This window comes from Mastomys coucha, unplaced genomic scaffold (assembly GCF_008632895.1).
Source record: "Mastomys coucha isolate ucsf_1 unplaced genomic scaffold, UCSF_Mcou_1 pScaffold21, whole genome shotgun sequence".
Classification (NCBI taxonomy): Eukaryota; Metazoa; Chordata; class Mammalia; order Rodentia; family Muridae; genus Mastomys; species Mastomys coucha.
The window spans coordinates 46,246,743-46,273,383 of NW_022196904.1; the positions used below are offsets into that span (position 1 = coordinate 46,246,743).

The window sequence follows — 26,641 nt, forward strand, 5'->3', positions numbered from 1 at the left end:
TATTCTTTCCTATTTTTAAATAATTTGGGATTGAGTAGGACCATTTTTTAAAGATTTATTTATTTTATGCTTATGAGTACACACTGTAGCTGTACAGATAGTTGTGAGCCTTCATCTGGTTGTTGGGAATTGACTTTTAGGACTTCTGCTCGCTCAGGTAAACCCCGCATATTCTAGTCGGCCCCTCTTGCTTCAGTTGGCCCCTCTTGCTCAGGCCCAAAGATTTATTTATTATTATAAATAAGTACACTGTAGCTGTCTTCAGATGCACCAGAAGAGGGCGTCGGATCTCATTACAGGTGGTTGTGAGCCAGCATGTGGTTGCTGGGATTTGAACTCAGAACTTCTGGAAGAGCAGTCGGTACTCTTACCTGCTGAGCCATCTCTCCAGTTCATAACCATCATTTTTGAATATCTAAATTTCAAGCAAAGTTTGCTGCTGACTGCTTTCCCTGGAAATGTGTCTGTGAGAGTTGTCTGCGGCACTGCGAGTCTGTTGCAGCCTCTGATGAGCCCCTCAGTTCAGATGGTACCAGCATTCTATCAACATTCTGACGGGTTTACACATGCAGGGGATGTACATTCACGAATTTGGCAGTTGTGTATGTCTATGTTGGGGGGGTTGAAGTTACAAAATGATTCTGAATTATCTTGAGACTTAATCCTGTGAAGTTTTAACAATCTTCCCATTTTTGTGCAGTTGACCCATTTTGTCCCCCAATTCTGAGTTTTTGAAATAAACTTCTCAGCTATACTTTAATGATTATTTTAGTAAACTTCAAGGATATTGATCTTGATCTTTTTAAATTTTATTTCAGGTTACTTTCAGGGGTGAAAAAGCTGTTTATATTCCAGTTGATAGATGGGAAAGTAACTGTGAGAAACAATATTATCGTAACTCATTTGACACATGTAAGTACCTGTTTATTGTTGCTTAAAAATTAAATTTAAAATTAAACAGAAGTTTTAAATGTTGGTAATATACCTTTAGAGCATTTTACATTATCAAATTTATTGAATAGAGTAAAAACTCTAAAAAGCAAAATTAAGTTGAGCATCATTGCAGGGGTTAACCAATTCTTAAATATTTGTGACATTTAATTTTCTTTTTTTCTTGTATTCTGTATTGAGAAAGCTGGATACTGTGATGATTTTTTTTTCTGTACTTTATGTGTACTTTTTAAAAAGTATAAGCTGTAATTCTATAGTGTGTACAAATTGATTGTTCACTGTTTCTTTTAAATATGAACTAAACTCATTAAGTTACTTTGTCATGTATCACACAGTTTCTTTTACAATTGAACATTTGTGGAAGGCCAGCTTTAAATACTTACCCTTGACTTCTGTTGTAGAGCTGTTTACGATCTGTGCTAGAACAAATAGCAGCATATGGCCAGGTTGTGTTTCGGCTCCAGGAGTTCATTGATGAAGTCATGGGGCACAGCTCTGAAAGTCCATCACCAGGAAATGGTTCCATACCTAAGAAGCCACCTGACGCTCCCTTTAGAACCTACCAGGCCTTCATGTGGGCCCTCTACAAATACTTCATTAACTTCAAGGAGGAGCTGACAGAGATTGAGAAGTGTGTCATCAGTAGTGGTAGGTCATCTTTATTTTTTTAATTCATAAGCTACCTAACTCATTTTGAATATTATTAAAGTTATTCAGTTATTGATAAAATGTTTAAAAATTACATGGCAAATAAGTAATTCTCATGAATATATTCACTTTTAAAGTGATTTTTAGGGCTGGAGAGATAGCACAGCAGATAAAGACACTTGCCACCAAGTCTTACAGCCTGAGTACAATCTGTAGGATTTGCATGATAGAGGAGAAAACCAGTTTCTTCAAGTTATCCTCTACATCCACATGTGCACTGTGGCACGCACACATCAACCCCCACCACCACCATACACACATGCACACTCATGTGCGCGCACTCACACTCACAAAGTAAATGTAATAAAAATGTTAAATAATTTTGAAGCTACCTTAAATTTTTATTTTTAAGTCATTTGTCTCTAAAAATCCAAAACTACCGAACACCTTACAGTGATTGCTTTTCCTGTTTCAGTTCCCCTCCCAAGACAGGCAGCTGCTGTACATGCTTTTAGAGAGTACTATGTATGCGTCTGAGAGCTTCCTCATTTCTTCTTACAAAAAACTGTTTTGTTCATACCATACCCCAATTCTCATGGTGGACATTTGGACTATTTCCACTGTACTGTTCCCAGTACCTGCAGTGGTTACCTTAGACATTGCTGCAGTTATACACATGCAGAATGGAACTGAAGTATTTATATGATAACGTGACTTTTGCTAGACTTTTCTGTATTTCTCTCCAATAAAATATAGATACGTTTATGCCCTTGTGAGCAGGGTCTTGTTATATATTATTAAACTTTGATTCTTCACCAATATGACAGGTGTAAAATGGTCAATTGGTGTGTGTTTTTTTGTTTCCCACCTTTAATTTTCTGGGGTTTTTTGTTTTTTTTTTTTGTTTTTTGTTTTTTTTTTAATTAAGGTCAGAGTAGCACAAAGAGCGCCCATGTTTGCTTGTTTCCATAATTATAATATAGAGTCAGCTAGGAAACTGCCTTACTGCAGTGCATTGGCTGGACTACAAGGCGCAGCATCCTGTGATGCCCACTTTACCACATGTATAGAACTTTACAACTACTTAGATGTTCAGGATAAGGAGCTGGATCACTGCCATTTGAGAACTTAGTTGAGCCACCTCTTTGTAGCTTTACTGTGTGTAATTTTAGTTTATGTTCTTTACGTAAAGTTGTACCCTTCTATTACATTAAAGACCACTTGTCTGTCTTTTCTGATATTTGTCAGTTCCCGTATACATTATTTTTGTCTGAGTTATCTTTTTCTCCCTGGCTTATGGAAGTTCCTTCTTTAAGGAAGATATGATATTAAAGATAATAGGATTAAGATGTGATATTAAGGGGGTTGGAGAGATGGCTCAGAGTTTGAGAGCACTAGCTGTTCTTCCAGAGGTCCTGAGTTCAAGTCCCATCAACTACATGGTGGCTCATAACCATCTATGAGATCTGGTGCCCTCTTCTGGTCTACAGGCATGCATACAGGCAGAATGCTATATACATAATAAATAAATAAATCTTTAAAAAACAATTCTTATAAAAAAGATGTGATATTAAAACCTACCACCCTCCATCTAGCTATGCCTTTCCATATGTCAAAGAAATAGCATTATTAGCATCAATATTATATGTTGGTCACAGATGTCTTTTCTTGCTATTCAGTTTGATTTGTTGATACTTAACAGATACAACAATAACACTTGCAATAGTGGTGAACAAGTTGGCACCTCGATTGGCGCAGCTAAAGGTCCTGGACAAAGTATTTAGCACTGGAGTGGCAGAAGTTCCACCTGATACTCGCAATGTCGTCCGGGCATCTCACCTGCTTAACACCCTGTACAAGGCCATTCTTGAATATGACAATGTTGGAGAAGCCTCTGAACAAACTGTATGTTGGATTTCTGGATGAGCTAAAGTGCATGATGAAAGGATAGAGGATAACCTGTATAATTCCTTGTTAAATGATGTTTAAGTCATGGTATGCCAGGCAGTTGTTGAAAATTTCACAGCTTCCAAATTTATGACTGGCTTACTAGTTTTAATTACCAAAAAGAGCCAAGAAGATGAAGCAAAAGGAAAACAAGAAGTGAAAAATACCTTTGTGGCTTATATAGATAATTATTTATTTAAAAATAAAACAAAATAAACAAACACCTTTAATCCCTATACTCAAGAGGCAGTAGTAGGCAGGTCTCTTGGATTGAAGGCCAGGCACGTCCAGGGTCTCAACCACCAACCAAAGACTGCACATGGAGGGGACTGATTGTTCAGGCAGCATGTGTATAGTAGAGGATTGCAAATTCAATCATCAATAGGAGGAGAGGACCTTCGGCCCTGTGAAGGTTCTGTGCCCCAGTGTAGGGGAATGCCAGGGCCAGAAAGTGGGAGAGGGCGGGGTGGCAGGCATGGGGAAGTGGGAGGCAACAGGGGTTTGTTTTTGATGTTTTTGTTTGTTTCTTTGTTTTTTGGAGGGGAAACTGGGAATGGAGAAATTTACATGTAAATAAAGAAAATATCTAAAAGAAAATTAAAAAAAAAAAAAAAAAGTTACAAGCCGGGTGGTGGTGGTGCACTCTTTAATCCCAGCACTTGGGAGGCAAAGGCAGGCGGATTTCTGAGTTCAAGGCTAGCCTGGTCTACAAAGTGAGTTCCAGGACAGCCAGGGCTATACAGAGAAACCCTATCTCGAAGGGAAAAAAAAAGAAAGAAAGAAAGAAAGAAAGAAAGAAAGAAAGGAAGAAAGGAAGAAAGGAAGAAAGAAAGGAAGGAAGGAAGAAAGTAAGTTACAGCTGGGGGCTGGCGAGATGGCTCAGTGGGTAAGAGCACTGACTGCTCTTCCGAAGGTTCTGAGTTCAGATCCCAGCAACCATATAGTGGCTCACAACCACCCATAATGAGATTTGACACCCTCTTCTGGTGCTGTCTGAAGACAGCTACAGTATATTACTCTGGAACAGATGGGGCTGGATTGAACAGGGCCATCCTGAATTCAATTCCCAGCAGCCACATGATGGCTCATGGCCATCTGTACAGCTATAGTGTACTTACTCATACACATATAATAAATAAAATCTTTAAAAAAAAAAAAAAAGAAAGAAAGTTATAGCCCATGTAGAAAGGGCTACATAGTGAGACCCTTTCTAAAAAGGAAAGAGATCACAAGTCTATGACATGGAGTATCTAAAGCAATCACAGTGTATAACAGACTTCTAGGAGCTGGGGGTGGAAATTTTCAGTATAGATGTATTTAATGCTACTGAACTTACATATTAAATGGCTAAGATGGTTGTGAGCGTGTGAAGTTAGGAGGCAGAGGGTTGTGAGTTTGAAGTGATACTGGGCTACATGGGAAGACTCTATCAAAAATAAGAGACTAGGGTGATAAATTTTGTGATACATAATTTTTCCATTTTTTTTTATAAGTACAAACCCAGCTAGAGACTGGTTGGTAAGTTACTGGTTTGTTCCAGTGGTTGGTAGGACTCTTGTCTTCTTTACCTTTTAATGTCAAAGTTCAGTACATAAAGGAATTTGACCTTTTTCATTTATGCAGTATTTTTCCTATTAGTAACCAGGGGAGAATAAAATAATTCTCTCATTCTTTTTTTATTTATTTGGGAGTTGGGGTAGAAACACATGTGCCACAGCATGCCTGTGGAGGTCAAAGGACTTGAAGAACTTAGTAGGATCAAATTCAGGTTATCAGGCTTGGCAGCAGTATCTCCACTAGGCCATCTTGCCAGCTCCATTTTCTCATTCTTGGTTGACATCTTGCAATGGCACTGTGTAGAGAGTGTAGCCATATGCCTCTGCCTTGGCTGTGTCACGCTCAAAATCTGATCTTCATTCCAGGAGATGCCTTAGTTTGTGTTTGCTTTCAGTTGCTGATAAATACCTTGACCAAAAGCAACTAGAGGAAAGGGGTTTTTTGGCTTAAACTTAAACACTTACAAGTACATCATTGATGGAAGCCAAGGTAGGACTTTAAGGCAGGAACCTAATGGTAGGAACTGAAACAGAAAGCGTGGAGAAATACTGCTTACTGGCTTATTCTTTGTGGCTTAATCAGCTTACTTTATTAAACAACCTAAGACCACAAAGGGGCTGGAACCTTCCACGTCAATCATTAATCAAGAATATGTCGCCAGGCCACCAACCCACGCCTTTAGTCCCAGCACTTGGGAGGCAGAGGCAGGCGGATTTCTGAATTCGAGGCCAGTCTGGTCTACAGAGTGAGTTCCAGGACAGCCAGGGCTACACAGAGAAACCCTGTCTCAAAAAACCAAAAAAAGAAAAAAAAAAGAAAATGTCCCCCTATGGGCAATGTCATGGAAGCATCTTCTTAGCTGAGGTTTCCTCTTTCTAGATGACCCTAGCTATGTCAAGTTGACAGAAGATAACCAGCACAGTGACACACAGATGTGTCAATATTGAACCATAACCTTGGCTTTCTTGTTTATCCCTAAGATCTTATTGTTACAACAAAAAACAGTAAAGCCTCAAAAGTTCAGTCTCTTTAAAACAAAGTGCAGCATTTGGCATTGGTGCTGATAGTAACTGGCCCCAACCCCACATCACTATCACAGGGGCTTTACAGGATTACCACTGATAGTGCTGACCATAGCAGAACTTAAGTATCTGGGGCCAGGCTTCTTGCCCTTTCTTAACTCTTACGTAGCCGGTAAGGATAGAGAGAAAGTCGTATGTATTCTCTCTCTCTTCTCTCTCTCTCTCTCTGTCTCTCTCTCTCTCTCTCTCTCTCTCTCTCTGCTGGCCCCAACCACCTGTTGAATTTCACAAGTGTACATGTATACATATGTACATATGTGCATACATGCATATAACAGAGTCCCAACAACCACACTTTATTTTTATGTCAACTTTTTTATAGCTTCTTAGACAAAAGTTCTTTAAAAAAAACTACCTCACAGATAAAATGTTACACAAAAGGGAGTTACAGAAGGATGTTGGTAATAAGTTCAAAGCAGTGTTTCATAAGTTCATTGTAAGTTCAAAAGAACAGTTTCACATGGCCTTGCTTTATCATAGTGCACACTTATAGCCTCATCCTTGGACCTGGCCTAGAATGAATATTTTCCTTCATCACAAATTTGTCCCAAGGCTATTTGTCTTCTTAGTGCAATTTATGAAAGCACATTTTACTCATTATGCAACCTTTGCTTACTTCCTTAGGAGGAGGAGACACTTTCTATTCTTGATTCTACCTTTATTACATCTTTTTGGCAAAACAAAACCATCTCCTTAAACTTTCTTCCTAAAATTAATTGAATCAAATCAGTAATTCTATAAAGTCATTAATAGATCTATACAGCATTATTATATGAAATACATCTTCATATTGATGTGCAAGAAATTTGCCTAATAGGGTGAGCTGATACCCAGAAATCGTTAGGCTAGTAATAGTGGCAGAAAAGGAATATCAGCAGCAAGAAGCAATTCTGGGTCAAAGTATCTGGGGCCGTGCCTCTCAGAGTTCACCCATTGCAGCCACGCAAAATGGTGGGTCATCTCCAGAAAACTCTCACTTGCCATATCCTTTACTACATTGCATGTGCCACAAGCTCATCTGCCAGCATCAGATGCAGCTTTGGCCCCCTCGGCCACAGCTTCCGTGTTCTTACCCTGAGGAAACACTACCTTAAGATTTTGACTCAGTGATGCTGATCTCCTATTAATCACAGTTGATTCTTCAATCCCAGCTGACTAGAAACCACAGATCCTTAATTTACATATACATGTGAATGTCCCCAATAGAGTCTTAGAAGGAACCTCAAACTTCCCAATAAATCTTCACAAGCCAGGTTACCATCATCTGCATTTCCCCTAGCATTCTTTTTTCTCCTTTTTTATTGGTTGTTTTATTTATTTACATTTCAAATATTAATCCCCCTTCCCAGTTGACCCTCCACAAACTGCCTATCCCCTCCCCCTTCCTCTCTTAGCATTCTTCCCTGCTGAGTTCCTATACATCTCATTAAACTCTTTGGTACTCAGTGGCTTTATTTCATACCAAAGTTCCAAAGTCCTTCTACTGTCTTCCCCAAAACAGCATAGTCAGGTCGCGCACACCAATAGTCTACTCTTTGGTACAATTTCTGTGTAAAGTTGCTGTGATAAACACCAGGAGGAAGGCAACTTGGAGGGAAAGAGTTTGGCTTGTGCATCCATGTTATATATAGTACACTATCCAAGGAACCCAGGGCAGAAAGTCAAGGCAGGAACAGAGCAGAGGCAGGAGGTTACTGATTTGCTCCTCATGGCTTGCTCAGCTTGCTTTTTATATAACACAGGACCACCTGTCTAAGAATGGTACTACCACCATTAATAGACTGGGCCCTCTACATCAATCATGAATGTAGAAAATACTCCACAGGCTTGCCTGTAGGCCAGTCCAATGGACAAATTTTCCCAGCTGAAGTTCCCTATTTCCAGATGACTCTAGCTTGTGTTGAGCTACCAAAACACAAATAAGTGCAGGAGGGCTCTCAAACAAATGATGAATGCTGTATTTATCCCATATTTAGATGGATTTCCAAATAAAGATCTTACAGTTTACATTTTGAGAATTTCAACTTCGTTTCAAAACGTATGGGAATACAGTCACTTTTTAAAGGGATTTCGAAATGTTTAAACTTGATCTTAGCCTAGTGAGAGGAACTCTGAAGACTAAACAGCAAAGTCTCATCCTTAGGTCTCCCTCCTGTTCTCTCTCTGGGTGGAAACAGTGAGGCCCTACCTACAGACTGTAGATGAATGGATCGTCCATGGACACCTGTGGGACGGTGCAAGGGAGTTTATCATACAGAGGTGAGGCTTTGTGTAGAGTTCAGGGGATGCTGAATGCTGGCATTTACCTGATATCACATCAAACTAAAATCTTAGTAAATTGTTCATGATGTAACTGAGAGGATGGGTTCCTGATAGCACAGGCATGTTCTGCTGTTTCTTTATAAGGAGATGTCAGGTCCCAACCAGTGAAAAATATCCTTGAGTTTTATGGCAGTTCACATCTTTTCATAGCAATTTATATTTTTTGAATCGTATTTAAATGCTTCCTATGAGATGAACCAAGATGACATATCATGTTATAACCTACTTCCATTGTAAGTTAGCAGTAAGATATCATACAGTATAGAATATGACTTTGAGGCATTTATTTCTTAAAATAAGTACATATTTTCTTCTTAATATAATATTTAATAAAGCAAATAAAGAAAAATGTTAATCCATTTACAACAATTCCCCATTAGTTAATTGACTTTTCAGAAGAAACTCATAAACCGGAATGGAAAACTATTTGTACTTTTCTAAAGGGAACTAAAGTAGTTTGTATTTAGTTTAATTCCAATTCATTTAAATTTTAATTAAATTGAGAGTACTTATCTTTGTACATTAAACTGAATGAGGATAGATAAAAGCTATTCCACTTTGAAGATCATTTTACTGGCAGTTCATATTGCTATGGTATAGAATATCTAAACATCTAATCTAAACTAAAAACTAGTATACTATTGTTTTAAAGGAAAAGAAATTAACACCTAAAATTCTTTTGAATCTCCTTAGGAATAAAAACGTTCCAGTAAATCACAGAGACTTCTGGTATGCAACATACACACTGTATAGTGTATCTGAGAAGACAGAGAATGAAGACAAAGTGAGTGACAGTGCCAGCGCCAGCTCTGGCAGTGACCAGGGGCCCTCCAGCAGACAGCACACCATGGTGTCCTTCCTCAAGCCTGTGCTGAAGCAGATCATAATGGCTGGCAAGTCAATGCAACTGCTAAAGAACCTCAACTGTGCAGAGGGCTCTGCGTGTCAGGCAGCAGCCAGAGGTAGCCTCTTTCTTCTGTGTATGACTTCTCTGCCTGGTTTAACTTTTCCATTCACTGTTGTCATCCTCAAATACAAAGTGCCCACAGCGTTTATGTCAGTAGAAATTAGCACTGTGCATTTTGTTTGTTTGCTTGGTTTGGTTTTTGGAGACAGCATCTCTCTACATAACCATAGTCCTAAAGCTCACTGTGTAGACCAGGCTGGTCTTGAGCTCAGAGATCCTCTTTCCTCTGCTTCCTGAGTGCTGGGGTTAAAGGTGTGCACCAACATGCCCAGACATCACCCTGGTTTATTTAAATAATATTTTTTCTTTTGAAATTTTATACATATATACAATATATTTTGATACTCACCTCTGAGTGTTCCCTTGTCCACCTCTTCCCAAGCTTCCCCCAACATACCTCCCTCCCAATTTTATTTCCTCTTAGCATTATGTTTTTATAACCCACCGGGTCCAATTAGCTCTACTTATCAGTACATGGTATGGACAACCTAACATTGGCCACACCCCCAAGGAAAGTTACTCTCCCTCAGTAGCCATTAACCTGTAATAGCGCCTCCACTTGGAGTGTGGCCTTGGGAGCCGCTCCCTCCTTTTTCCTGGCTTGGTTTTGTGCAGGTGACTTGAGAAGTACAGTGGCCATGTCTTGTCCATACGGCAGCGTTTTGCAGCGCTCTGTATCCTTTAGTGCTTATGTTTTCTCCACCCCCTCTTCCTGGATGTTCTCTGAGCTTTGCGGGTAGAGATGGGATGCAAGTGTCCCATCAGTGCCTGAACACTTGGTCACTTTGTCTCATCACTTTGAATAGTTAAGGGTTTCTGCATTAACCACCACCTGCGGAAAAACGTATTTGACCAAGCTTGAGGTCTTTGGTGGTGTGGTCAGGGTCTTGTCAGCTTAACACTAGCTAGAGTCATTTGGGAAGTGGGACTCTATATTGAGAACATGTATTCACAAGACTGTCTAGACAAGTCTGGGGATGATGATGATGATGATGATGATGAGGAGGAGGAGGAGGAGGAGGAGGAGGAGGAGGAGGAAGAGGAGGAGGAAGAGGAACAAACCATTAAGTAGCGTTCCTCCGTGGCTGCTTCTTCAGCTCCTGCCTGAGTTCCCTTCATGATGGAGTATGACTGTAAGCTAAATAAACCCTTTTGTTTCCAAGTTGCTTTTGGTCATGGTATTTAACACAGCAATAAAAACCCTAACCAAGACATTGATTTAATATTAATAAATATTACCCCTATTACTAAATACTGCTAGGTATTACTAAACAGTGCTAAATATTAGTAGAAATGTTTAGAAAGCAATTTGACAACATGACCTTTTAGCAAAACAAATACTAGGTTCCCCATAGGGTTTATAACCATGTGAATGAGCCATGGGTCTTTGACCAAGTTTTCAGTACCAACACAAATTTCTTCCTATGGATCCAACCCCAAAGCAGCAGGTTAACTACACAAACTCTATGCAACTATTATACCACTGTACATGTCTTTCCTGACAGGGTGGCTTTGCAGTATTCGGGATCTAGCGCTAAATAAGACTGTTGATAGTTTTTTCTTCCTCAGTACCTTCTGATACCATAAAAGCTAGCCAGTGAGGAGAAAATTTTTCTGTCAGTTTGAGATTGATTTCACTGTGCCTACAAAGTATGTGGTGTCTTAGGCAATACAGTCTTGACATCAGTTGAGTAATCAAGAGCAATGGTAGCAATCTATATCATCATGATTAAATGAAATCATACTGTTCTTGATAGAAAATCCAATTTATCTTCTTTGGAAACTTGTCAGTGCTGTTTAGAAAGTTACTGGCAAGTTCTGTTTGCATTTTGTGTCATTGTCCATTTCTTAGGACTGCTTCTTCAAAAATAATTGTCTGCCTTTTTTTTATTCTTTTAAATATGATTTCCATTTGCTTTTATATTTCCCAGAAGATATTTCTTCTGTCTTTATAACACAAGGTCTTTCCATGGGGTTTGGTGGAAGTCATAGGGCAGTACCAGCAGGTCTGAATCCTGGTGAGAGTGTTTGATCCTTCGGGGTTTCATGAGACAGTTACCAGACTACCTAGCTATGGATGGCACAGCCCACACAGAAATCCAGCTTAACATGGAGCTTAGAAAGCAAGTAGGGTTGAAGACATTTGCTTTGGAATTGTCCCTGATAGCAGTGGCCTCTACTATGCCCTTTATTTTATGTGTATTAGGTTTTACTTGCATGTACATATATATGTGTATATATATATATGTATACTACATGTATATCTGGTACCCACAGAGGTCAGAAATGGGTGCTGTATTTCCTGAAATCTTAAGTTTTGATGAGGGTTCTAGGAATTGAACCTGGGTCCTGTGTAGGTACAAATACTCTTAACCAATGAGCCATCTCTCCAGCCCCCCAAGTTTCTTGATGGCCTTGTTCTTGAACTCCAACACACACTGTATGTGGTAAATACAATGAATTGGCCATGGTCCCACAGTGTTCGTTTCTTTTCTCGTTTCTCTTTGGTATAAGATAGAGCCCGCACTTGACAGGATCGAGGGCCTCTGGCATTTTTAGTGTGGTACAATATTTCACTTTTGAATGGACCCAGGCAAGTTTGAACTTGGTAATTCAGTTCAGACAATCCTCAGAGATTTTAAGGATTTTTTTAAATCATTTTGAGGGATATAATTAAGTAATTTACTTAAGCTGAATGAGGTCTACATTCTTTGTTTGGGTTTTAAATGACCTCAATACTCTATTATTTATTTATTTTTTAATTAACTTTAATCTTTTTTACTCTATTATTTTATTCTACCATATCTACCTTAATATTTTTTAAGATTTATTTTATTTATTTTATGTGTATGAGTACACTGTAGCTGTACAGATGGCCGTGAGCCATCATGTGTGTGGCTGCTATTGATCTCAGGACCTCTGCCAGCCCCGCTCGCTCCGTCGTAATTTATTGCAGCTCTCTTCAGACGCACCAGAAGAGAGCGTCCGATCTCATTACGAGTGGTTGTGAGCCACCATGTGGTTGCTAGGATCCAAACTCAGGACCTTTGGAAGAACAGTCAGTACTCTTACCCGCTGAGCCATCTCGCCAGCCCTACCTTAATATTTTTGCCTTGTAAGATTTCTTTTTTAACAAACTATAATGGGCCAGTGTTGATAGTGTCTTTTCCAGTGAAATTGACTCCTGTAAGTCTTCCTGTGATCTTATACAGTATAATAGTAAGTTAACTTTAAGTACTCTGCTTCAAAGATTATTCTGTTCACAATAAAATTAGCCTATATAGCATGATAGTTAATCGGAAATGTTCCGTTTAACTAAGAACAAAAAGTAGTTTTGTTGTACTTAAAGATAAAACAAAACAGTGATAGGTCTTCATATATAATAGAAAACTATCAAGCTCTATAAAGATAAAATTCTTTCTTAAACATTTTTAACATTTTTATTTACACATGCATGCATGTGGGGTGTGTGTGTGTGTGTGTGTGTGTCTCTGTGTGTCTGTATTTTGTATGTCATCTATGTATGTGTATGCTTAAGAAGGCCAGAGAGGGCATTGGAGAGTGTTGGATTTCTTTCCGTTTTTTTAATGATTTATTTATTTATGTATATGAGTGCTCTATCTGCATGTACACTTGCATGTCAAAAGAAGGCATAAGATCTCTTTATAGATGGTTGTGAGCCATCTTGTGGTTGCTGGGAATTGAACACAGGACCTCTGGAAGAGCATCAAATGCTCTTAATTGCTGAACCATCTCTCCAGCTCAGCATTTGATTTCTCAAAGCTGAAGTCACATGCAGTTATGGGCCACTTGAAGTGGGTGCCAAAAACCAAGTTAGGGTCCTCTGCAGAGACAGTATGCTTTCTTAGCTGCTAAGTCATCTCTTCCTCTCCACCCCTACCTAGTCAACCTTTTTAAAATATATTATGTCTGTGTCAGTGTATGCCACAGGTAAGGATGATGATGGAGACCAGAAGAAGGCATTAGGTCCTTCCTCTGCAGCTGAAGTTAACAGGCAGTCGTGAGCTTTCTAATGTGGGCACTAGGAACCAAACTCTGATCATCTGGAAGAGCAAGGAGAATGCTTCGCTGCTTCTCTCTCTCTCCAGCCTGTGAAACTTACTGAAACTAGTTTGGGGAACAGAATTCATCCTATATATTTGTATTTCAGATGCAGAAAGAAAAAGCTTATACACCCTCTTTCTGGAATCTATACAGTTACGTCTTCAGCATGGAGAAGATTCTGTTCCACACATTCTTAATGAAGAGCAAACAACCAAAGAAAACCTAATAAAGATGCAGTCCATTGCTGAAAGGCATCTTGAGCTAGATGATATTCATGACCCACTGCTGGCCATCAACTTTGCAAGGTGATAACATACACACCATATTTCAGTAACTAAGCTAGCAATATCTATGTAATGCTTTGTAGTTGTTTCTGCCAGGTAAATTTTTCCCTCCTTAAAAACAAAACCCTTTTTTTTTTCTAACAGATGAACCTATTCACCTATGGTTTATGAAAGCATACAGATGTGCCTCAGCTGACATCTCTCTTGTACCCTAGCACCCCCTAGGAATATTGTTGCTCACCTAGAATATGCTTCTGAAAGGTCCAAATAAGCTCTGTACTGCTTCCCTCTATATTACATGTGTTTGGGGCTTAAAATGCTGTGAGGAACTTAACTCCAGTGGAATAATGCCCTTCATTAATACCATTCACTGCATATAGCACTAATGAAGGACTAATTGCAACACACTGATCCCAGTGGCAGCAGTGATCGAGAAAGGATGTTCTAAGGAAAAGATTTCTTTCTGTAATGATTGATAATCTGAAACTAAAGGTAAAAATGGGACTGTAGGTTTTGGTTTATTAGAATTCTGTCAACAACAGCTCATAAAAATGAACACTCACTCACATTTTCATATTGAAGGTTGTATTTGGAGCAGAGCGACTTTCATGAGAAGTTTGCTGGTGGTGACATATGCGTGGATAGATCATCAGAATCTGTGACTTGCCAGACTTTTGAATTAACACTGAGGTCTTGCCTCTATCCTCACATTGACAAACAGTATCTACATTGCTGTGGAAATCTCATGCAAACCTTAAAGAGAGATTTCAGGTAAAAAAAGAAAAAAAAGAAAGAAAGAAAAAGCTCTGGTAGTAATAAGTTATTAATAACCAGTGGATTTTTTTCCCCTCCTTTTCCTTTTTTTTTTTTTTCTTTCATTCTTTTTTGGTTTTGTGTCTATTTGTTTTTGGTACTGAAAGTCAAGTGTAGAACCTTCTGTAGAATAATTTTTGAAGTCTCTATTTCAGTCAAACTTTAATTAGAAAGTGGATATGTATTTGTTAACAATCTTATTTTGAGATCAGTTAACTGTCAAGATTTAAGTATATTGTAACTTAAATTATCTGAGGATCTGTATCAAAAGATATATCAAAAGAAAGAAAGACCCCCAAAATGTGCATAGTGTGCTCTCAGAAGAAAAATATAAGTTACTTGGTAATAGATAACTAGTTCCAACTCCGACTTACTCGTGTCCATGCATAGTCTCCATAAAGTTCATAGAATTAAGGTTCCTGGTTTGCTTTCGATTGCTATGATAAAATACTGACCAGAAGCAACATGGAAGAAAAGGATATATTTGGCTAACAGCTCATATTTCATCATTGATGAAAACCAAAGGAGGAACCTGGAGGCAAGAGCTGAAGCAGAGACCACAGAGTAACACTTCTTTGACTTGCTCCCCTTGGCTTGCTCAACCTACTTTCTTATATAACCCAGGACCATCAACCCAGACAGAGGTAGCATTATGTACAGTGGGCTGGGCCCTCCTTATCAATTATGAATAAAAAAATCACCCTCATAGACTTGCCTACAGGCCAATCTGATTGAGGTGTTCTCCTAACTGAGGTTTCCTATTCCAGGATGACCCAAGGTGTGTAAGGTTGTGAAAAACTAATCAGCATATTAGGTTAAATACAGAGGTTAATAAGTAGGATATTTAATACAGTAGAATCTGTCTTTTCCTTAATGCTCAGCAGAAGACTGAAATGAAATATTCCATATAGTAACTAAGTAAATATTAATATGGTGGAATTTTAATTAATTTTGTTTTACTTTTGTGATTTGCCAGAGTTTTTGAGAATGAATATTTCTAATTTTAGTGAATGTTTTACACACATCTATCTGACAAATGACTGTTGGTGTATAAGCCTGGAGTTTTTCTAGAATTCCACAGTATAGGCATAAGATATGTTCACTTATGTGTCTTCCATCTTTTTCAAGGCTGGTGGAGTACTTGCAGGCCATGAGGAATTTTTTCTTGATGGAAGGTGGAGACACCATGTATGACTTCTATACTTCAATTTTTGATAAAATAAGAGAAAAGGAAACCTGGCAGAATGTGTCTTTTCTTAATGTCCAGCTCCAGGAAGCAGTAGGGCAACGCTACCCTGAAGACAGTTTACGGTAACAAACCAAGAAATAATTTATGGATTTGTACATACAATTATCATTACTTTTTGTCTTTATGACCAAAATACCTAATAGAAGCTACTTCAAGGGAGGTACATTTTAGCTCACAGATTGAAAGACTTGTGTATGTCCTGGGAGGGAGGATGTAGTTAGGCAGAGCAGTTAATACCTTCTCAGAGGGAGTATAGTAGTTCAATAGGAAGTAGGCTAGGAGACAGCTCCAGGAATACCACAGTCTTGAGGGTACCTCAGGGAACTGTTTATTCCAGCTTAGCCCACCTCCTACATTTTCAGAACCTCCCAAAACAGCTCTAGCATTCAACTATGCATATATGGAAGACAGTACATATTCAGACCACATCACATATGTTATCTCATTCACAGTAATCCTAAAATTATTTTGCAAATTAGAAAATAAAGCTGAGCCAGGCAGTGGTGGTGCACACCTTTGATGCCAGCACTTGGGAGGCAGAGTTGGAGGCCAGCATGTTCTACAGAGTAATGTTCCAGGACAACCAGGACTACATCGGTAAACCATGTCTCAAAAAAATAGGAAAAAAAATGAAAATCAAAGCTGAGATATGATGGCATATTCCTGTGGTGCCAAGTGTTTAAGGTTTGAAACAAGGAACTCATCTGAGTCTGGGAATTTGGGACCAACCTTTATCTCCATACAAAACACAAAGGAAAGGGTAAGATCAGCCCCGCCTCCTTGGAGACATCCATTGCCTCTCTGGTAGGCCAGGTTCTCCTAATGACTCAGCCTTGCTCTCTTCCACCACAAGGAACTTAACCCTTAGGATGATACCCATCACATATACTCAGGCCCCTTCTGTGTGCCTCACACCAGACACAAAAGGAACTTTTTTTTTAAAGATTTATTTATTATTATAGATAAGTACACTGTAGCTGTCTTCAGACACACCAGAAGAGGGCATCAGATCTCATTATGGGTGGTTGTGAGCCACCATGTGGTTGCTGGGATTTGAACTCAGGACCTTCGGAAGAGCAGTCAGTACTCTTACCCGCTTAGCCATCTTGCCAGCCCGAAAAGGAACTTTTCACTTTCAGGCTTCATTTTTCCCAGCCTCATGTCTTACATACCTACCATGCCATGTTCTCCCTTCTGCTGCATTTCACATTGCAGGTATTCACACATGTTTTTTCATTCTCCAAGTGCTGTTCTTCCTCACCCCCAGACCTCCTTCAGTGGTGTGCTCTCCTACTCATGACCTGCCAGTCAGTTTATCTACTCATTAGTGTACCTTGTGTTTTCTGTGCCATGAAAGCAGCTCTACAAATGTGCTCTGGAGGCAGAAGAATAGATTCTGACATCTGCATAGTAAGCCCTTAAGTGAATGTTGATGTAACAAACTGCTAAAACTAAAATAGCTTTATCTAGTCCTTGTGCCATGGCCATGAGCTGGCTAGTTCCTATTATTCATATGCTGCCCTTACCTCCTCCTTCCTTGGATGCCTTATTTTAAATCTTGCATAGTTTGCATCGAGGTTATTGCTAGTATTCAGTAACTGTAGCAAGACCACTGTCAGGACCTGCAAATCCCATGAGAAAAGAACAACAGCTGCTGGCACCTGGATACTTCCCGGTTGTGTTTCGCTTCCTTTCTTGGGAAAGGAATGCATAGATAGCGCGGTACACAGCACCTGCAGCAAAAGCAGACCCCACTGTACAAAGCCTTTGGAGGCACACCGGAGCACTTCTAGTCCTTGCCCACAGTGCCTAAATGTAAAGTTTAGTCTTTTTAGCCTGCCTTTGACCAGAATTATGTTCCCAGCCTGTTCTCAAAGTTTGCTTTTAATTCCAATTCCCTTCTAACATTAGCAAGTATTTTTTATAACAAAACTCATTACTTTAAAACTAATTGGATGCTGGGGGACACACAGCCATAATCCCAGCACTACAAAGATAGAGTCATAGAGATCTCAAGTTAGAAACCAGTCTACAGTACCTAGTGAGAGACTATCTCAGAAACCAGACATGTTGGCACAGTCATTTGGGAGACTGAGGCAGGGAGTTCACCTTGAGTTCCAGGTCATCTGCATACCAAAACCTTGTCTCAAAAAAACAAAATTGCTGGTTGAGGTAGCTTATATCTGTAATTCTAACATTCAGAAGGCTGAGGAAGGAGGATTGCCATATATTTGAGGCAAACCTGTGCTGTGCAATGAGACCCTGTCTCAAAAGTTGGGGTAGGGATGAGGGGGATTAAAAACAACTGCTACTCGTTCCTGTTCGGAAGTATATGCCAGGAACTGTAAGTTAATTAGCATATTTGTATTGTGTGGAATGTGGGCTGGGTGGGATGGTCGTGTGGTACTGTTATTGTCAGGACCTCAGTCCCAGGAGCTAAGTATTGTACCACTGAGAGGCACTCCCTACCCATGAACCCTTCTCTAAGAATATTTTTATATGAACATAGCATTATCACAAACTAAAATGGAAACTTCTTTATTTAGTTTATCTATATCTTTTGAAAATGTTGATACAACTAAGAAGAAACTACCCGTTCATATCTTAGATGGTCTTACCCTAAGCTACAAGGTAAGCAACTAACCATTTTTTTTATATAAAAATTGAGTTTTAGTAAAACTAAGGTATGTAAGTAATAATGTATTTTGGTTTTTCTGTTTTGTTTTGATTTGGTTTCTGTAGGTTCCATGGCCTGTGGACATTGTTATAAGTGTAGAATGTCAAAAAATTTATAATCAGGTGTTCCTTCTCCTATTACAAATAAAATGGGCAAAATACAGCCTGGATGTTCTACTATTTGGTGGTAAGACTTGATTTCAACAAATTAACTTAATTTTGATCCTTGAAAGTTTTTCTATAAGTTACCATAGTCAGGGCTTTATTGCTGTAGACACCATGACCACATTCAACTCATAATTGGGGCTAGCTTACATTTTCAGAGCTTTACATCTTGATACAAAGGCAGTAGAAAGAGACTGTCTCACTGGACAGACTTGAGCTTATGAGACCTAAAAGCCCACCCCAGTGACACACTTCCTCCAACATGGCCACACTTCCTAATAGTACCACTTCCTATGGCCAAGCATTAACACATGAATCCATGGGGGCCATTACTATTCAAACCAGCCCATAGGTTTTCATTTTTTTTTATCGTAAACAAACATCAAACTGGCACAAGTGATGACAGCAGTATTAACAATCCCCAACTACAGGAATGAAGTTTGAGAGGGTTAGAGCGATGGCTCAGCTGTTTTAGAACACTGACTACTCTTCTAGAGGTCCTGAGTTCAATTCCCAACAACCACATGGTGACTCACAACCATATGTAATGGGATCTGATGCCCTCTTCTGGTGTGTCTGAAGACAGCTACAGTGTATCCATATATGTAAAATAAATAAATAAACCTTTGTATTAAAATCCCTTTATAATTCTTAAAAAAAAAAAAAAAAAAGAATGAAGTTTGGGACTGGAGAAATAGCTCAGCAGTGAAGAGTACTGCCCGCTCTTCAGAAAATCTCTTTTGGACAGCTCAAAACTACTTCTGATGCCAGGTCCAAAATATCAGACCACCCTGTTTTGGCCTCTGCAATGCACAGTGCACACACAAACACAGATGTAATACAACATCTACTCTGACATACACACAAATAATGAAGTATCAGGAATTCATAAAGTTGATCTTAAATGTATTAACGTTTTAGGAATTGACTCTAAATATTCTTGTGTCGTGAAAAAATTTAGTGAGCGTCTGACAGGTAGTTTTCTAACTCATTGGTGATAACAAGAATTTATTTATTATTTATCTGTCTTCCCGATATCTCCCTAGTGCTAGGATTAACAGATGTGTGTCATAACTGGTTTATTCAGTGCTGGGAAGCTGACCTAGAGCCTCAAATATGCTAGGCAAGCACTATTCCAACTGAGCTACAGCTTGGTATAACTTGGTATTTATCTTCCCAAGGCATAGATATGCCCTTGTTAGGTTCCCAGCTATGCTGATGCCTCATCTCTCATCTCTTGTAAGGGAACAGTGGCTTTCAGTTAACTCCCTGTGTGCTCATTTTGTCCTTTCAATCATCTGTAGAACTCGGTAATGCTGCTGGAAGATCCCAAGCAAAGGAAGACATTGTACGTGATCAAGACACACCCTCCCAGTTTGGACCACCTAAAGAGTCTTTAAGACAGCAGATTCATCGCATGTTTCTCTTAAGAGTGAAGCTCATGCACTTTGTGAATAGTTTACACAACTACATCATGACTAGGGTTGGTATTTGTCCATCTATCTTCTCTGTTCTTTTGTCTTGTGTAGGTGGTGGTTCAAAGACAACACATGTATTTGTAGCTATACAAGAGTCACAGAACACTTAGAGATTATGAAAAAAAAAGGTAATTTCATCATAAAATAACATGTCAGTGAGAGATGATAGGGTCTCTCTCTCCCAAAAGCCATCAACTGTCCTTAGTTTTTCAGTTAAAGGTTCAGTTCATGAGTTTCTGTGCTAGAATGATGACAGGCTTGATCTTATGGAGATACTCACAGCTGTTCTGTGCTCCTGAGTGCAGTGCTCCTACCATTTTCATTAGACGGTGTTTAGGCTCTGGTCTAGCCATCGTTACCCCTCCTCTTTCATGATGGTGTCTGCCTTAGTGGGGCTTGGGGACTATAATGTAAATGCCCCATTTGTATCTGAGCCTTCACACAAACCAACATTGTGTCCAGAGATTATTTCCTGTCTACATCCATAAGAATGGGCACACCAAAGCTCCTCTTTTAGAATGACCTTTAGAACTTGCTCAGCAACCCTCCAAATTTCATCACTGGTGATAGCTGTCTCTGGAAAACGGTATCAGTTGTCACCGGAACTAATTAAAAAAAAAAAAAAAAAAAAAAACGAATCCACCCTGCAAACTCCCTTTCCCACCGGAACACATTCTAATGCCAGAACCGTCCAGCCTCATCACTAAGTTCCAGCAGGTTCTTGCTATTTTCTCCCAGCTAGCAACAACATCTCGCTCACTTGCAACGCCTTACACACCCCCACAATCATTCATCTAGCTAGCGCCTAGGATATTAAGGCTTTAATGTCCAATCAGGTTTATAAAATAATAAGATCAATCACAAGATGCCAATACGATAATTTCAGAGCCAAATGATAAAGACAATATTCTAACCCAATTAGTCTATTTTGTAAAAACCTTTGCTTGGTTATATAATCACGCCGGGTCTGACTCTTCATCATCCTCTGACTCTATGATGAAGAACCTTCTCTTCCTCCTCTCTGACCTTTTTCCTCCTCCAGCTCCACTACCTCTCTATTCCTGTCCAGTCACAGGCACCTGTCACTGCCCTAATGTGATTGGACAGAGAAAATGCTGCAGCAGTCAGTATTTAATAATAACCCAAATCCTTGGTAAGGGTGATATATAAGGAAGAGATTCAACTGAATTATATACTTTTTTAAAGGAAGGAATGGATTAAGGAGACAGCTCAGTGATTAAGGTGCTTACTGCATACACATGAGGCCTGGTGTGCAGCTCTCCAGAACACAAAAAAGCCCAGCAAGTATAGCAGTAACCTGCTTGTAATTCCAGCCCAGGGAGGCCAAGAGACCTGCCTCAGTAAATAAAGCAAAGACTTAACCGCAACCTTGGGCCTCCATACATGTGCACATGCATACTTACTACACAGAAGTCCATGTGAAAAATGTTCACCTGATACTCAGTTCCAGATGCAGTTCTCAGATACCCGAACTTTGGCAGCATTAGAGGACCAATCATTGAGTATAGAGCATTAGCGCACTGGAGTCAACAAAGGATCTTTCATTGTGCCCCAAGTCTTGTCAGCTCTAAACTCATCTTGTTGGGATGCAGTGACTTTAAACCCAGTGTGAGAATGTATCTGAGTTGTACTAAATACCTCATAACAATACCAGCAGCCTTTGCAGAGCCAGCTTAAAGCCCTTAATTATATGAAGGAATAATTAGGAGCTTCATTTTTTACTTACTTTTCTATTTAAAGTAAAGTTAGGTTTCTCTTAGAGAAAGACCAATACTGTAGTGTGTAAACTTATCAAAATTCATTGAAGTTGTTTGTATTGTAAAAGTGGTGCTTAGGTTACAACAAACATTTTTATATTTTTCAGTGCTTTCTTTTTTGTTAGGTTGTTGAACTTCTCCCTTCCCTTAGGAAGTCTGTTCTAAAGGAAGGTATTCATTTTGTGTTCAAGTGGCTATCCCAGAGTCTGGTTCTCCCATTGTCTAGGGCTCAGAAAAACAAGCTTTTAAAGAAGGGCATTAGGGGCTCTACATATACTATAGCTCAGTGGTAGAGTGAAATAGTTCAGTTGGTAAAGTGCTTGCCAAAAAAACATTAATAAATGAGTTTGAGTTTGGATCCCTAGAACCCACATAAAAATCTACTTGTGAGGCTGGTGGTGTGTGCCTTTAATTCTAGCACTTGGGAGGCAGAGGCAGGCAGATCTCTGTGAGTTTGAGGCCAGCCTGGTCTACAAAGTGAGTTCTAGGACAGAACTACACAGAGAAAACAAACAAAAATGCACCTGTGGTTGCACAGACCTAGGGAAGGAGGCAAAAACAAGAGGATCCTAGGGCTAGCTGGCCATGTGACCTACACAAACAAATGGGTGCTAATTTAGCTTCTTGTCTTTTTTGTCTTCTCATTCAAGATTCTTCACAGTACAGGGCTGGAGTTTCAGCATCAAGTTGAGGAAGCAAAAGATTTAGATCAGTTGATTAAAATTCACTACAGGTATTTGTCAACCATCCATGATCGATGTCTGCTGAGAGAAAAGGTATGTAAAATACCATCTCAGGTATAACCAGTGGGGAGAAAGGGAATCTAGGCATGGGGGAATGTCTTCCCACTGTGGAATTTTGAATTCTAAAACTACTGTCATGTACAATCTTTTTTTAGGGAAAACTAGGTTAAATGAGGTTATAAATGTGTGCTCCACTACCAGCAGTTACATTTAAGAAAAATATAAGTATAGAGAACTGGAAACTTAAGTCTTCAGCTAGGCAGTGAAAGTGACCAACTCGTTAGGAATATGTGGAACTGAATAGTTTTACAACTACTGGGACTCCTGCCTCAATGCACTGATGAATCTAAATGGGATTTAAGAATGAAAGTCTGCCATCCTGGAATGCAGATGTACATCTCATGTGGGCTTGGTTCAGAGCCTCACGCCTTCCTAATACATGAAGATAGTCATCATAATGCTGTGCTTTTCCTATGACTTAAGTTAGGCAAAAGTATTGGTGTCATTGTGACATAGTTACAAAGCCCATATTTTATCTCAAACATTGATCTTTAGGTCAGCTTCGTGAAAGAAGCCATTATGAAAGTGTTGAACTTGGCGCTCATGTTTGCAGAAGGTTGGCAGGCGGGCCTAGGGGCTTGGCAGTAAGTATGTGCTATGAGATAACCCGTATTGTAACCATTTCTAACTAGCTTCATTTGAGGAGTCTTTCCACCCCTAGCCTTGATAATGGGTCACACAACACTGTGGCTATAAATTTAAAAGTGTAGTTCATTGGCTTACCTACTCTGCATAAGACCTGAAGTTCAATCCTAGGTACCAACAATACATAGAATTTAGTTAAACTAGAAAGAATTAGGAAAGTCAGTTTTCTTATAAGGCATAAGCAGTCTTAAAAAACTAAGGTCTTTTAGTTAAAATAAGCAAACATTCTTAGATTATCTGCATGGCTCAATTTCTTATTGTACATATGTTCAAACATGGAGAAGTCTAAAGGGTAGCATAAAGTAAATGATGGACATCATGCTGGGTTACTTTGCAAATTTCTATGTTTGTAAGTTCTTTTTTTGTTTTCCTTTGGTTTTTCAAGACAAGGTTTCTCTGTGTAGCCCTGGCTGTTCTGGAACTCACTCTGTAGACCAGGCTGGCCTCAAACTCAGAAATCCACCTGCCTCTGCCTCCCAAGTGCTGGGATTAAAGGTGTGTGCCACCACCGCCCGGCTGCAGCTATCTTCTTATATCAATTTGAATATATAGTTAAATGCTTAGCCTCTGTCTCCTTTATAAATTATATGCACTGATAATTTGCTGAAATAAAGCTTCCTGTCTTGTGGCTTAGAGGCTTTGCTTGTGTGCTTGTGCCTGTATGAGGAGTATATTCACACGAATATGTGGGCATGAATGTCCCTTTGTACATGGAGGCCAGGAGAGGGTGTCTGGGTATCTTCCTCTGGCATTCTCCACAGACTCCTCTGAGACAGAATCTCTCCCTGAACCTAGGATTTAAATATTCTTAGCCAGATTGGAAGCCAGTAAGCCCCAGCAAGCCTTTTGTGTCCTCCCTCCTCAAAACTGGAAACACAAAACCCACAACACAAAACAAGAAAGTATACACCTTCCTGACTATATGTCCTCTCAAAGTATACAAAACTACTTTAATCCGTAACACTTAGCTAGATGAGGGGATCACTATTCCAGGTGCTTTATTGCATTTGAACTGTTTTCATTTCTATAACAAATTGTCGGAAAAAAGTGGGAATGAGGATGTTAAGCATTGCAGAGCCGGTATGGGGACATAAATTTTTGCCTATTTAGAAAGTAGAGATTGTGAGTTAAAGGTTCGGTGCACAGCAGTATTTATGAAAGGTTTGTGCTGTATGAAATTTGCTTCCAAGTAAGGCTGAGGAGGGTTTGTTGGCCTTAGGTAGATAACTGCCAGAGATGGTTGATGAGCTGTGAGCACACACCTGCTCACCCCAGAAAGGAAACCATGACAGCAAAATAAGTACACCAGAGTCAAACTTGGCAAGCCTACAAGTACACATTGGCGTTATTAAAAGGAATATGGATGATAGGTCACTTGGAAGACCAAGAATAACCAAAAATATAACAGCTATGCCAGCAAAAGGGTCACAAGGATTGGGTGATGATCCACCAAAGCCTCATTCATTCCAGGATTCCTCTGCAGGACCTGCAGCCAGCTTGACAGACTCTCCTCTGTCCCTCCTCTGGGCAGGGTCTCCTCCCCCAGCACTTACTACCTTCTATAAAGGTGGGAGGGGACATGAAGAAGCTTCCTGGTTCCCACTCCCCACCATGTGACCTTATTTACTTCATGAGTTCGTGGCATTCCCCTCTCCCCTAAGAGCTATGATTAGAAGGGTGATATCAAAGGGGGTGTATCAATTTGGAGGAAATCCTGTATAATATGAACATATTAGGAAGTGTTTTTCTGTGTATGTTTTGGATCTCTGAGTTCAAGGCCAGACTAGTCTACAGAGCGAGTTTCAGGACTACCAGGACTACACAGAGAAACTCTTGTCTTACGAGGAGAGGGAAAGAAAGGTGGGATTCGAGTCTAGCTAGCTACTTGAGAGCCTAAGCACATTACTTTCCTGTCAATCCTAGCCAATGTGAGACTCTGAAAAATGATACAAGTTAATGTAGAGCAGTGTTTCCTATTTTATGATCATTAGTTAGCCTGTAGAATTTTAGAAATTATTCCAATGAGAATTTTATAGCCTGCCTATTACTAGTTCCTTAATAAAAATTGAAATTTGCTTTCTTTCTTAGAATGGAATCTATAGAGAAAATGGAATCTGACTTTAAAAACTGCCACATGTTTCTGGTAACCATTTTAAATAAAGCTGTCTGTAGAGGATCTTTTCCCCACTGTGAGTACTTCTTCTTACGTTATCACTGCCTTCCAATTTCATTGTACTTGAGTCTGTGTGCCAATATTTGTTACTAGTCACATAGAGAGTTGTGTTTTTTCTATTTCAAAACTGGGAAATACTGAGTCATGATTTGAATTGGTTCTGCAAAATTACGTTGGGATGGGTAGTGTATGAGTATCATTAAAACTAAAGATCTCCTTAGTCTTGTGCCTTTTATTCCAGTGGATTTCTAAAACTGAGATGTAGTAGCTTGGAGAATTGATCTCTCACTCTTTACTATCATGTGAATCCAACTATTCTTTTCTAAATGACATTGACTTTTAGAAAATTTAGAGCTTCTAAAACTGCCTCTCTTTACAAAGAAATATAGATTTTTACAGTTCAGAATATAGAATATGATGGAGATAAGAAATTTGTGAAGTGAGTTATTGAAGAGTTTTTAGTCTGTTGAGATAGACTAACTGGTGTCTCTGCCCATCCCTCCTTTTTTTGGTAAAGAATATTTATATGTCAAGCCAGGTGATGGTGATGGTGGTTCGCGCCTTTAATCCCAGCACTCAGGAGGAAGAAGCAGGCGGATCTCTATAGGTTTGAGGCCAGCCTGGTCTACAGAGTGAATTCCAGGACAACCAGGGCTACACAGAGAAAGTCTGTCTCAAAAAAATAAATAACAATAATAATAATGTTAATATTTTCTCCATTTGTGTACTTTCTGACTGTTAAACACTTATTTATGAATAGCCAAATGTGAAAAAAGTATTGCAATCTGTCTGTTCTGGCAGTGACATTGGTGCATTTGTCTATGTTTACACCAGGTCAGGGTTACAGAAGGAAATGCCATCCATAGATTAGAATATGGCACTGAATTGTGAGCTAACACAGGATTTACACCATGTAGAGTAAATGCTGTCTTCAATGAAAGGCTTTTTTTAAGATTAAAAGATCTGAGATACAAGCAAATCAGAGGCCTTCCTATACACAAAGGATAAAAAGGCAGAGAAAGAAATTAGTGAAACAAC

At 39.3% G+C, this 26,641-nt stretch overlaps 1 protein-coding gene across 1 annotated transcript in view; it reads left to right on the plus strand.

Annotated features, from left to right (window-relative positions):
- Tubgcp5 (tubulin gamma complex associated protein 5) overlaps positions 1–26,641 on the plus strand; it is a 41,127-nt gene that overhangs the window by 11,697 nt on the left and 2,789 nt on the right. The window contains exons 9-22 of the mRNA XM_031386810.1: positions 819–912; positions 1,353–1,599; positions 3,302–3,504; positions 8,329–8,444; positions 9,201–9,469; positions 13,646–13,844; positions 14,406–14,594; positions 15,765–15,947; positions 18,432–18,516; positions 18,628–18,748; positions 20,031–20,209; positions 22,633–22,758; positions 23,281–23,369; positions 25,519–25,619. Of these exons, the coding sequence (XP_031242670.1) occupies positions 819–912; positions 1,353–1,599; positions 3,302–3,504; positions 8,329–8,444; positions 9,201–9,469; positions 13,646–13,844; positions 14,406–14,594; positions 15,765–15,947; positions 18,432–18,516; positions 18,628–18,748; positions 20,031–20,209; positions 22,633–22,758; positions 23,281–23,369; positions 25,519–25,619 (2,201 nt within the window). The remainder of the gene's footprint in view (positions 1–818; positions 913–1,352; positions 1,600–3,301; positions 3,505–8,328; positions 8,445–9,200; positions 9,470–13,645; positions 13,845–14,405; positions 14,595–15,764; positions 15,948–18,431; positions 18,517–18,627; positions 18,749–20,030; positions 20,210–22,632; positions 22,759–23,280; positions 23,370–25,518; positions 25,620–26,641) is intronic.